Consider the following 14,334-nt stretch of genomic DNA (forward strand, 5'->3'; position numbering starts at 1 on the left):
ATAACTTACAGGCGTGACAATAATAAGGAAAAGTTAGAGTTGCTTTGGCTGTATTGCCTTTGAGTAAATAAACGTTAATGCTAGGTTATAAATAAAGTATTTCTTCTTTATAGTAGAAGGTTGTGGCAACGAGTTGAGAAGTTGGTCGACTTTGAAAACTTGGATCACAGGGAGACTGAGGAATCGAACCCACATCTTTCAGGTTGGGAGACGACCATTCTACACTATGAGCCATGCTGACTTGTGTTGACAGCTCACATAAGGATTGTGGATGACGGAAGGAAAAAAAAGTGTAATTCGCATTTCCAGTAGAGAAGGAATTCATATGGCCCCATTCCTGGATAGATTTCCCATGAGAGAAAGGATGGGTTATTCATTTTGCAATGCAGGCAGCTGAAAATGATGGACAGCGCCACTTGACACAGCAACTGACGCCGTGGTCAAAGTTGGAATTGCCACAAAAAACACATTTTAATGTACTCGACACTTGACTGCCAATTGGCGGCTAAAGCAGATAGTGCAATTTGTCACGTTTCATGTGTCAGGTAAACCGTGACAAACTGGGCCATATAAATCCCCTTCCTACGTTGTGTTTTACCATTATCACTGGTAAACGTGTTTTTAGTTAAAACGATGGTAAAAATTTAGTTTCAAAAGTTTAAAGTAAGGTTTTTACTGGTATTAGTATAGTACCGCAATACTTATGAATCATTTTCGGTACGATACCGCCTCTGAAACGTACTGGTCCCACACCCACAGTGTGTAGACAGAAAAGGGAGAACGGACGCATTTTGGCTTGAAAACTGACGATAATGGTGAACCGATGAAACACCTTCAGCTGTTGGCTAAAGTCCAGCCGCAGTCAGCAGTGTTTTAGCTACTTCTAAATCACTAATCCTGGTCTCCATGGCGATAATTAAAGTAAGTTTCTTACAAGTATCATCCCTGCAGGACGAGAAATTGCTAAACATGTTTCACTACACACCGCGTCAAAATGTAAACAAACGCCATTGGTGGATCAACACCTAACATCCACTGTAATGATACCAAGTACAGGCGCGTATCTAGTTGATACTACTATGATTACGTCAATATGTTTTGGCATCACATCTTCTTTTTCCTTTTTTTTAAAATGTATATTATGTTTATAAACTCAGGAAATATGTCCCTGGACACATGAGAACTTTGAATATGACCAACGTATGATCCTGTAACTACTTGGTATCGAATTGATACCCAAATTTGGGGTAACATTCAAAACTAATGTAAAGTATCAAACAACAGAATAATAAGTGATTGTTACATTTTAACAGAAGTGTAGACAGAACATGTTAAAATAGAAAGTAAGCAGATATTAAAAGTAAATGAACAAGTAGATTAATAATTCATTTTCTACCGTTTGTCCTTAATAATGTTGACGAAATAATAGAATGAAAAAGGACAGAATATGTTGCTGCATATGTCAGCAGACTAATTAGGATTCTTGGTTTGTTTACTTACTACTAAAAGATAAGTTGTCTTGTATGTTCACTTTTTTATTTAAGGACTTAACTGCAATAAGAAACATGTTTAATGTGCCCTCAGATGTTTTTGTTAATATAAAGCCAATAATGCAATTTTTTTTGTGGTCCCCTTCATTTAAAAAATTACCGTAATCATTTTAGTACCGGTGCCAAAATATTGGTATTGTTATAACACTAGTTTAAAGCGACAAAAATTAAATTTACGTTATTTCCATGGTGAAAAAACCAATCAGGTTCTATTTTAGTCTAATAGTGACGATATGTATGGGTCAGGCTTCTCTCTACTCATAATTGTACTTTATCACTGAAAATTGCAGTTTTAGGATGCTGTGCAAAAATACAAAACTGACCTTTATGATGCCAAGGCAAAAACCAGGGGCAGGACACGTTGACTGTGGTTCCAGGGAGTCCATCAGGCCAGCAGACATACTGGTCAAAGGTCCTGTTACACACCACCCCTGAAGAGGCGTTGGATTGTTAAGAACAATGGGCCCCATTCAGCAATAAGTTCCTAACTTTTCCTCTTATCTTTCTTCCTAAGTGATTTCCTAAGAGGAGTCCATTCAAATTCATGACGTGTTCTTAAACGGCCCAATTGTTCCCACCTGCTGTTCTTAAATTGCTGAATGCCAAATGGTTAGCGAGTGCGTGTCTATCATAATTTGCCTATAGGCACGCCCTTATTTCCCCAATATGCATACGTAAACACCCTTAAATATCATAATTTGCATAGGTTAACGCCCTTAATTCCCCTTAATTAATAAGCCGAACATCAAACACACGGAGAAAACGCAAACAGATTACAGAAGAGACATTCGTATTATCCCACGGGGGGAAAACATAATCTCAAAACGTAAGTTTAAGAAAGGGGGGACTGCTCTCGGTAGCCCAAAGCGTTCGAATAAATATTCCTCACTTCGGGCATATAGGTCTAGATGGTCGTGACATCTTCGCTCCTTCCCCAGGGCACGATCTGCGGCGTCTTGCAGTAGCAGCAAAAGAGTTCCCATTGTGTGAGTTGAGTCTTTTAAAGAGTCACCAATCACTAAATCAACGCCCCGGTAATTGATGATTGTGTGTGTGTGTGTGTGTGTGTGTGTGTGTGTGTGTGTGTGCAGTACAATATATAAGATAATACGCACACGGTATTTTGAAATGTCTACATATTGCGCATTTTTCTGTATGTCAGTCTGTCTCTCCTACCTATATCTATATATGCATGTATCAATCCCTCTATGTATATGCTGTCTATCTATCTATATATATCTATATATCAATCAATCAATGTTTATTTATACAGCCCTAAATCACAAATGTCTCAAAGGACTGCACAAACCACTACGACTACGACATCCTCGGAAAAACCCACATAAGGGCAAGGAAAACTCACACCCAGTGGGACGTCGGTGACAATGATGACTATGAGAACCTTGGAGAGGACCACAAATGTGGGCAACCCCCCCCCCCCAGGGGACCGAAAGCAATGGATGTCGAGCGGGTCTAACATGATACTGTGAAAGTTCAATCCATAGTGGCTCCAACACAGCTGCGAGAGTTCAGTTCAAAGCGGATCCAAGACAGCAGCGAGAGTACCGCCCACAAGAAACCATCCCAAGCGGAGTCGGATCAGCAGCGTAAATATGTCCCCAACCGATACACAGGCGAGCGGTCCATCCCGGGTCCCGACGAGCGGTCCCAGGATCTATGATATTTATTTAACATTAGACAATAGAAGTAAGGGAACTTGTCACACTTAAGAATAAATAGGCCACCCTAAGAGTGCTCTGGAGCACTCATAGATTTTGTTCTTACCTACAAACAAATCCCTAAGAAAATATTGGTGACTACAAAAATCTCCTTTAAAACTTTGTAAAAAGGGGCCTAAGAAGAAAATTTGTTCTTAAGAACGGTTGCTGAATGGGGTCCGATGTGTTTTGTTCACACAATGGCGGAAGGAATACTCGCCTATAGCAGGGGGTGTGGAGTTTAAGAAGTCCAAACATTGATTCCTGTAGCTGCTCCACCGCTCCTTCAGAAGCTCCAGGGACGTGGTAGAAGACACCTGTCAGAAGAACACACGATGCTGAGCTTGCTCGACCGCAGTCATGAAAGCCACGGGCGAGGAGGCAAGTGGTACCTTTGTAGAGCTGCAGAGCATGAGCAGGGCCAAGATGAGACACACCTGGGACATCCCACTGATACTGGAAGGATGGGGGACAGTGGGGACCAGAACACAAGCGAGGAAGCCCCACACATGAGGCGCCCCTGGCCCGATGTCAGTGTCAGGCCTGCACATGTGGTGGAGAGAATCTTGTGAGAGTTGGTGTATGCACAGTATGAAGGGATATCTCTAACTATCACTTATACAGTCAGCTTGTTTCGTTAGACATCTTAGATACCAAAAGCTTAAGTAGGTCCATTATGTCTTCTTGTTGGACATACTTTTCCGGTAAAATATTCCATGTATTATCATAAATTAAATTATTCAGAAATCTTGTCTGACTAGAACAAGGGTTGGCAACCTTTACCACTCAAAGAGCCATTTTTACACGTTTCACAAAATAATGAAGACAATGGGATCCTCAACCGTTCTCGCGAATATCTGCTGATGGTCACCCAGATAACAATAATAAGGTTTTTCTATGAAGCCATTAATGCCTTCTACAACATGTACAAGTAGCTTGCCAGCCTAGTATCACGTTGTATGTGGCTTCTGCAGATACACGTACACGACTGCAAGGCATAGTTGTTCATCAGCCCTACAGGTTACACTGAAGGTTGTGATATAAACAACTTTAACACTCTTACTAATATGCGCCACACTGGGAACTCACACCAAACAAGAATGACAAACACATTTCGGGAGAACATCCTCACAGTAACACACTATAAACGCAAAATAACAATTACCCAGAATCCCATGCATCCATGACTATTCCAGGCTATATTATACACCCCGCTAGCACCAACCCCCCCATCCGTGCTTCGGTTGAGGTGGGCGGGGTTGGGAGCCGGGGGGGGTGTACCATATACCCTGGAATAATCATGGATGCATGGGATTCTGGGTAATTGTTATGTTGCGTTTATGTTCTGTTACTGTGAGTCTGTTCTCCCGAAAAGTCTTTGTCATTCTTGTTTGGTGTGGGTTCACAGTGTGGCGCATATTAGTAAGAGTGTTAAAGTTGTTTGTATCACAACCTTCAGTGTGACCTGTATGGCTGTTGACCAAGTATGCCTTGCAATCTCGTACATGTGATGATAGAAGCAGCGAAATGCATGCGTCCGGCCGGCACGCAGATAGCATTGTGTAAAGGCGGGCGCGATGACATGTCGTAGAGGACGTTAAAAGCATCACGGCACGCCCTCAATATTGTAGTCCGAAGGAAAGTCGAAGAATGATAACCCCGGGTGAAGTCCGGGAGAGGCACCAAAATCCGGAAACCCCCTGAAACAATTCGGAGGGGTCGGCGATTATGCACCTGAGCCACATCAGAGTGGCCAAAGGGCCGCATGCAGCTCCGGAGCCGCGGGTTGCCGACCCCTGGACTAGAAGAAACTGAAAAGTATCTAAACCAGTGTTTCTGAAACTTTTTTCACCAAGTGCCACCTCAGAAAACACTTGGCTCTCCAATTACCGCATTGGTAATCCATCCATCCATCCATCCATCCATTTTCCCACCGCGGTGGGTCGCTGGAGCCCATCTCAGCTGGGTACTCATCACAGATAGACAGACAACATTCACACTCACATTCACACACTAGGGACCATTTAGTGTTGCCAGTCAACCTATCCCCAGGTGCATGTCTTTGGAGGTGGGAGGAAGTACCGGGAGGGAACCCAAGCAGTCACAGGGAGAACATGCAAACTCCACAAAGACAGATCCAGAGCTCATGATCAAACCCAGGACCTTCGTATTGTGAGGTAGACACACTAACCCCTTTTCCACCGTGTTGCCTGCATTGGTAATGTCTTCTGTAATTGTAATTAAAGCCATCAAAGTTGAAACATTAGCTCTGTATCCATATTGGTTCTCAGCGAGTATTCTATTTTTGTTTGTCAAACTCTCTGATCTGTTATAGAACAGTTTTTCAATGAATTTAGAAAATTGTGGAAGTAAAGAAACAGGTCAATAATTTGTGAATTGCTGTTTGTCTCCAGTCTTATAAATTGGCGCGACATTTGCTATTTTCATTTTGTTTGGGAATTTGCTTGTTTGTAATGATAGGGGGCAGCACGGTGGGGGAGGGGTTAGTGAAGTCCGGAGTAGTCCTGGGTTCAATCCCGGGCTCGGAATCTTTCTGTTTGGAGTTTGCATGTCCTCCAGGTGACTGCGTGGGTTCCCTCCGGGTACTCCGGCTTCCTCCCACTTCCAAAGACATGCACCTGGGGATAGGTTGATTGGCAACACTAAATGGTCCCTAGTGTGTGAATGTGAGTGGGAATGTTGTCTGTCTATCTGTGTTGGCCCTGCGATGAGATGGCGACTTGTCCAGGGTTTACGCCGCCTTCCGCCCAATTGTAGCTGAGATAGGCACCAGCGCCCTAAGCGGTAGAAAATGGATGGATGGATGAAATGATAGGTTGCTAATATAATTAATGGTCCTGAGATATCTTTTAATAACCTTTTTTTTTATATATAATTTCCATTACAATCAATGGAAGTCCTAAATTTGCAATTTTTCACGATTTTTAACTGTTTCCTCCTGTGTCACATAATTGAGAAACATAATAGTATCATTATAGTCCTCAGTTGAAACTGGGTCTGGAATCCTTTCCTCCAATTTTGGTCCAATATTTACAAAGTCATGATTGAAGCTTTCATCTACTTCCTTCATGTTGTCATTATTTTCATTTCCGTCCGAGAACTTTCGGGGGTGATCCCTCTTAGTTCCTTTTTTAATAATGCTATTAAGGATGCCTCATGTTACTCTTATATTGTTTTGGTTTTTCTGTCCAATAATTGACTGAAATATTATTTTCTACATTTTCGTAGTATGTTAGCTTGTTTTTATACATTTTGTACTTGTTTTTTTCCTCTGTAGTTCTTTGTGTTGTACATTTTCTTCATAATGTATTCTTCTTATTATAATAATTTTTAATCCTTTTGTCATCCATGGTTGATTGTACTTTCTACTGAGTTGTTTCCATTGACATTGGTTAGGACTTGTTTTTGGAATCAGCTTGACCTAAACCTAATGTTTGGTTAATTATTAATAATCTTTGTGATTAACACATGGTTTCAAATCATTTGACAAGGTTGTAAACTGTAAGAAAGATTAGATATAATCATTGAATACGACTATAATCCAGAGTAAAATTACTTATTCAGTATTAATATATAAATGGGTCCCAGGCCCTTTTGTAGTGGAAAAGTTGGACCCGGACGTCAAAAAGGTTAAAAACCCCCGGTAAAAAGAAAACTGTTATTGTGTCGGAATTGTCACAGTCAGTACACGCCATATAATGGCTTAATCCATAAATTAGTGGTGTTGACACCTAAGGTAATATTCCATGTTTTATCATTATTAAGAAATCTTGTCTGAAATCACTGGAAGAAACTGAAAAGTATCTAAACCAGTGTTTCTGAACCTTTTTTTTTCCAAGTGCCACCTCAGAAAACACTTAACTCTCCAAGTACCGCCATGAAGAACAACATTATAATGCAGTAGCGTACTAGGCCTAAATATTCATTAAAAAAAGGTGGTCAATTTCATATTTTTGTCCAATCTAACATTACACACACTGCAAAAAATGTCATCACGAATGATACTCCATACATGTACATATTTACAGACATTATTTTGGCGAACCACTACATGGATGTGATTCTCACAGTTTCAGAATCACCGATCTAGACAACCTGTGCTTCTATTCACGATTGGAAACCAACAGTGGAGCGCAGTCAGGGCCAGCAAGGCGTTCTTTGCAGGTCTAATCACTATCAGAACCACTGACCTACATTTACTACACAATTTCCAGTATTTTTTCCATGAAATAATTTGCATTTATTCCCAACAGTGTATTATTATCATTTTGTACCATTTTTGGCTCCACTGCTTCCAGTAAGTATGTTTAAGATTTAGTCTTCTATGTGTTGCCAGGTCAAAGTAATTTGCACAGATTATAAATGACATGCCGTGACCTGCAAAAAAAAAACCTAAACTATAGCAAGATTGTTACTGTAAGAGCTAACACAGAGGAACTACTGCAAAGAGACTGGATCAGACACGGTGTGAAGGTAACGACATATTTTAATCTTAACTAAAAAAAAAGGAACAAACGAAAGGCGTTCACAGAGGAGGTACAAAAACTTGGCTATGAAACAAAACTATTACTATAACATAAACTATGGACATGAAACAAAACTTGCAAACTATGACATGAATAACAAAACTTACGGGGAACAAGAAAAAAGCATGGATCATCAGCATGCCGCAAGGGGGTGTAGAGGATGATGTCGCCAGGCTGACTTCCTGGCAACTACAGGCTTAAATAATATTGTGGTGATTAACAAGTGGATGAGTCCAAATGAGCCAGGTGCAAGACATGACAGGTGAAAACTAATTGGTAGTCATGGTCACAAAAACAAACAAGAGTGCCCAATGAGTCCAAAACCAAACAGATCGTGACCACAAAACATGAGAACCGGTCAGTAGCGAGTAGCCACTGACCAGATGTCGTTGTGGCTTGTGTAGACCTTTGAGACAATTGTGATTTAGGGCTATATAAATAAACTTTGATTAATTGATTGATGAGCGCCTAATAACCTTACACAGATTGCAAATTACATTGAATCGTAGCGCTATTTCTTTACCCAGTCAGAGTTCAGGTTTGTCTCACAAGGCCTGCATGTAGGCTATCAATAACGTGAGCGTTTTCCCATCCTTGGATTAATTGATCAGAACCAAACAAAGCACAATTTTACAAGCTGAATATCCTGTAACAAACCACACTTAAAAAAACCTGTCTAGAAAAGGGAGATGTCGACCAACCCCGAAACTGGTTCGCCAGCTTGTCTCAGTCAATGGAGGGGTTTGTTCACTCTTTCCTAAGCAGAATTATGAGCGACTGACAAATAACCTCTAAGGAATGTTGCAAACTACTGCTGGCAATGGATGGGTTTTGTGTACAAATAATTAAAATACAATTTGCATGAAGGTTTAACATTTCAAAACTTTTTGAATAAGAGCAGAGCAAATTTCAATGACAGCAGCTTCTGTTAACATTGCTTTAATTTATGTTAATTAATCAGTGTTAGGTTTTTTTCCATCACTAAATTAAGCATTCCAGTCCTAGAAAAGATTCTAGATAAAATCTCAAGGGTTTCTAAAAATCCTTTTTAACCAACTGTTGGACTTCTGCTGCTCCAGGTTTATATTTGCTAATGCTCTGCTGCGTCTGTCTGCATTATACTGAATCATCAGACCCACTTGACTCATCGTCTCCATGTCTTTGTGTTATTAGAGTCTTTATCAGTGCAACCAAGGACACTGCACACAGAATATTCATTCGTTCACAGACTTAACAGTAAGAATTATGTGGTAGCTGAATGATATGTAGACAATTTTATAAGATGAATTTGGTATACAGCAGGGGTGTCAAACGTATGCCGGATGAGGCCCGCAAACAGGTTTTATCCGGGATGAGTTTGCTATGTATACAAATTAGCCAACATTTTGGAATGAAAGAAACTGCTGTTCTAAACGTGTCCAATGGATGGATAAAGACAAATATTCAACATCATTGGAATCAGAGTTTTGAAAGTTGTACCCATAATTTTGGTATCAAAGTCTTAAAATGTGTTCAGGTGTCTTTTTAAGTTTTGAGAACCATTGCGATGTTTACATTTAGAGAGAGGATAATATAGAGTGTTGTTAGGCTGCAAGCGCCTCCGAGAGGTGGTCAAAAAGTATCTGTTTCTCAACTGTGGGCTCTGCATATGGGCCGCAGTGGTACTCAGTTGTAATACACATCTCCACCACTTGTGGCAGTAATGGCAATAACAAACAAATAGAAGAAGTCTCAGCTACAATCGGGCGGAAGGCAGGGTACACCCTGGACAAGTCGCCACCTCATCGCAGGGCCAACACAGATAGACAGACAACATTCACACTCACATTCGCCCCCGCGACCCCGAAAGGGAATAAGCGGTAGAAAAATGGATGGATGGATAGAAGACGTCTGAAGCTAAAGTCAATTGTGACTGAAGTGGTGAAGCTGAGCCTTCATTTGCACTTAGATTTTATTCACAGTTTATTTATAAAACATATTAACATTGTTTATTCATTTTAGCACAACATAATTGTATCTACATTTATTTATGAGTCACTTCTTCGCAGTATATTTGGTTAGGACTTGTTTTTGGAATCAGCCAGAGCTGATTGTTTGTTTGTTCGTTTGTTTAATCAATAATAATGTTTGTGATCAACACATTTTTAATTGTATTTATTTATTTATTTTTTTTATACAAGTTTTTATCTATTTTATTTCAGCTTGTATTTCCTTGATTTGGGTTTTATCGTTGCATGTTTTTTTTTCTGCGATATGGATCCCTCTGGGTCTGAATTAAATTTACTACTACCACAGGGTTTCATATAATTTGACACGTTTTTAAACTGTAAGAAGGATTAGATATAACTATTGAATACGATTAAAATCCAGAGTAAGATTACTTATTCAGTATCAATATTAAAGTGGGTCCCGGGCCCTTCTGTAGTGGAAAAGTTGGACCCCTGGAATAAAGAATACTGTTGGTGTGTCAGCATTGTCACAGTCAGTACACGAACACGTAAGAGGAGGACGGCTCAATCCATAATTTAATGGTGTCGATTCCCAAGGTAATATCAGTAAATGATCGGTACTAGGGTAATACCATGAATTGATTAACGTGGACCCCGACTTAGGGCTTCACGGTGGCAGAGGGGTTAGTGCGTCTGCCTCACAATACGAAGTTCCTGCAGTCCTGGGTTCAAATCCAGGCTCGGGATCTTTCTGTGTGGAGTTTGCATGTTCTCCCCCCTTCCTCCCACTTCCAAAGACATGCACCTGGGGATAGGTTGATTGGCAACACTAAATTGGCCCTAGTGTGTGAATGTGAGTGTGAATGTTGTCTGTCTATCTGTGTTGGCCCTGTGATGAGGTAGCGACTTGTCCAGGGTGTACCCTGCCTTCCGCCCGATTGTAGCTGAGATAGGCGCCAGCGCCCCCCGCGACTCCGAAAGGGAATAAGCGGTAGGAAATGGATGGATGGATGGACCCCGACTTAAACAAGTTGAAAAACTTATTCAGATGTTACCATTTTGTGGTCATTTGTACAGAATGTGTACTGTCCTGTGCAATCTACTAATGCAAGTCTCAATCAATGAATCAATTCTCTCAAAATATGGTTTTGTTGTTTTTATTAACGTTTACAAATTCAGGGAATAACTCCCTTGACAAAAAGGATAAAAAAAACTATTATTTAAAAAGTAGTTACTGCGTAATATTGACTTTGTTTTGCACAACCAATTGCATGTAATTAAAAAGAAGAATGGACTTATTTAAATATTGTGTTGATATTCTTAGTTTAGCAGTAGCACCTACCATAAATACAGTGGGGCAAACAAGTATTTATTTAGCCACCGATTGTGCAAGTTCTCCCACTTAAAATGATGACAGAGGTCTGTAATTTTCATCATAGGTACACTTCAACTGTGAGAGACAGAATGTGAAAAAAAAATCAAGGAATTCACATTGTAGGAATTTTAAAGAATTTATTTGTAAATTATGGTGGAAAATAATTATTTGGTCAACCATTCAAAGCTCTCACTGATGGAAGGTTTTGGTTCAAATTCTCACGATACATGGCCCCATTCATTATTTCCTTAACATGGAACAGTCATCCTGTCCCCTCAGCAGAAAAACAGCCCCAAAACATGATGTTTCCACCCCCATGCTTCACAGTAGGTTTGGTGTTCTTGGTATGCAACTCAGTATTCTTCTTCCTCCAAACACGACAAGTTGAGTTTATGCCAAAAAGTTATATTTTGGTTTCATCTGACCACATGACATTCTCCCAATCCTCTGCTGTATCATCCATGTACTCTCTGGCAAACTTCAGACGGGCCTGGACATGCACTGGCTTAAGCAGGGGGACACGTTTGGCACTGGAGGATTTGATTCCCTGTCGGCGTAGTGTGTTACTGATGGTAACTTTTGTTACTTTGGTCCCAGCTCTATGCAGGTCATTCACCAGGTCCCCCCGTGTGGTTCTGGGATTTTTGCTCACCGGTCTCATGATAATTTTGACCCCACGGGATGAGATTTTGCGTGGAGCCCCAGATAGAGGGAGATTATCAATGGTCTTGTATGTCTTCCATTTTCTGATAATTGCTCCCATAGTTGATTTTTTTCACACCGAGCTGCTTGCCTATTTTAGATTCACTCATCCCAGTCTTGTGCAGGTCTACAATTCTTTTCCTGGTGTCCTTCGACAGCTCTTTGGTCTTGGCCATAGTGGAGTTTGGAGTCTGACTGTTTGAGGCTGTGGACAGGTGTCTTTTATACAGATAACAAGTTCAAACAAGTGCCATTAATACAGGTAACGAGTGGAGGACAGAAGAGCTTCTTAAAGAAGATGTTACAGGTCTGTGAGAGCCAGAGATATTCCTTGTTTGAAGTTACCAAATCATTATTTTCCACCATAATTTACAAATAAATTCTTTAAAATTCCCACAATGTGAATTCCTGGATTTTTTGTTCACATTCTGTCTCTCATAGTTGAAGTGTACCTATGATGAAAATTACAGACTTCTGTCATCATTTTAAGTGGGAGAACTTGCACAATTGGTGGCTGACTAAATACTTTTTTGCCCCACTGTAAATGATCAAAAACAGTTAATGCATGTGATCTGTATTGGTATCAATATAATCAGCAGCATAAAACCCTGATTGGAACATCCATCCATCCATTTTCTACCGGAACATCTTATTAAAAAGTGTGATGGATGTGATTTCGACCTGTGCATGAAACTGGACATTTTAGAACCAAGACAAAGGAGGTCGCCACCTGTATTGCTACAAAAACAAATAGCGTAATGATCGGCCGTGATGACGTTTTCGAGGCGTCGGTTTGGATCTTCACGCACGAAGTTGGAGAACAAAACGAAATCTGAAACGTTTCTGCAAAAAACACCTACTTTGTGGAAACATTTTTGGCTGAAACGTTTCAAATTCCATTCTGTTCCAGTCTGTCAGTCTCCAGCCTCGCTCGCCTGGGCCAGGGCATCAAGACCCACATCGTTAGCGTGACAGGCCATCACAGCACGTCGGTGTCGCCATCATATTAGAATACTAATGTTTTCATCATGTCACAAAACATTATCTTGCGTTGCTCTTGTACAGTAATCATCCCTCTCTCCGAAACGGCAGGCAGCTCTCATCAAGCCCTCCCCCGGCAAACAGCACTATGTGCTTTCCATACAGAAAAATGACAAAAATAAAGCATGCATTTGGAGTTGACGCCATATCCAGACGGTTATGAACACAAACAACAGGTGTAATGGTGTTCAGTCCCGTCTCTGCCTGTTTGCCTCCAAATGGGAAATGCAGCAAAAAATTCCAACTGCAAAATAGTATTAGTTGCATTGAAAAAAGAAAGTGTAGCGACAATTCAAAGTATATAAAACCGGGGCGGAAGTCGTTTCTAAGCGAAGATTCAATTACCATGTCAGCGGGATAAAAATAACCACACTTCCCCTCCATCTTTCATTATTCCTTTTTTTTTATATTTTATTTTTTATGTATTTTTCTAATTGTCATTTTGTATACATATTGCTGCATTTGATGAACTGTATTGTTGATAATAAAGGTAAACTATTGGTATTGTTCATCATCAAAAGCGCGTTTTTTATTGGTATTTGTATTGCTCCAGTTGTAGTGTAAAAATGCTCATTGTCATTTCTATATTATTATTTGTTTCACTAACTGTTTCTTTGCTATCACTTTTACGATCATTTTTGTACATATCGTATGTGCTGTTGTTGTTTTTGCTGTTGTAGTTTTTTCCCCCTCTGTCCTCCTTTTTTTCTCTTTCTATCCCCTCCTGCTCTGGCCCGGCTGCACCAAATGACAATATAAATACATTTTAATAAAGTCAAATTCAAATAAGGCAACAAGAGTGAAGTGAATTATTTTTATATAGCGCTTTTCTCTATTGACTCAAAAGCGCTTTACATAGTGAAACCCAATATCTAAATTACATTTAAACCAGTGTGGGTGGCACTGGGAGCAGGTGGGTAAAGTGTCTTGCCCGAGGACACAACGGCAGTGACTAGGATGGCGGAAGCAGGGATCGAACCTGCAACCCTCAAGTTGCTGGCATGGCCACTCTACCAACCGAGCTATACCGCCCTTATATCCTACACTTCTCTTTTGTAAAGTAAATCTGAACAGCCGATATGGGCATCTACATCAACTATATGATTTGCCTGAGAAGCTGGACAGGACAAAAAAATAAATAAAAATAACCACATTGCACTTGAAGGAAGTACAACATGATTCAGATCACATAATGCAATAATTTCCTCTATAAACATTTAATATTGTTTAAAGTAACGAGTCAAAGCGTTGGCCTGTGTGTGCTGTTAGACAGCCAACATCTGTTTGTGTTTATTTTCTAAGTGCACTATAAACCAAAGACACACTCACACACTTAATGAGCCATTAGTATGTCCTGTGGCAAAAAATCTGTTCCCAGGGTTTTTAAAGTGGAGCTTAGTGCATAAATATTTATGTATTTCATTTGACTCTATTACATCTTTTATGAGAGCT

At 40.2% G+C, this 14,334-nt stretch overlaps 1 protein-coding gene across 2 annotated transcripts in view; it reads right to left on the reverse strand.

Moving 5' to 3' along the window:
* gcgrb (glucagon receptor b) overlaps window positions 1-14,334 on the reverse strand; it is a 155,394-nt gene that overhangs the window by 44,570 nt on the left and 96,490 nt on the right. For both annotated transcript variants that reach the window (XM_061880574.1, XM_061880573.1), the window contains exons 2-4: window positions 3,661-3,811; window positions 3,489-3,585; window positions 1,874-1,981 (exon numbers count right to left, since the gene is read on the reverse strand). In XM_061880574.1, the coding sequence (XP_061736558.1) occupies window positions 1,874-1,981; window positions 3,489-3,585; window positions 3,661-3,714 (259 nt within the window). In that variant the 5' untranslated portion in view covers window positions 3,715-3,811. The remainder of the gene's footprint in view (window positions 1-1,873; window positions 1,982-3,488; window positions 3,586-3,660; window positions 3,812-14,334) is intronic.

Source organism: Nerophis ophidion, linkage group LG20 (assembly GCF_033978795.1).
Source record: "Nerophis ophidion isolate RoL-2023_Sa linkage group LG20, RoL_Noph_v1.0, whole genome shotgun sequence".
NCBI classification, from domain to species: Eukaryota; Metazoa; Chordata; class Actinopteri; order Syngnathiformes; family Syngnathidae; genus Nerophis; species Nerophis ophidion.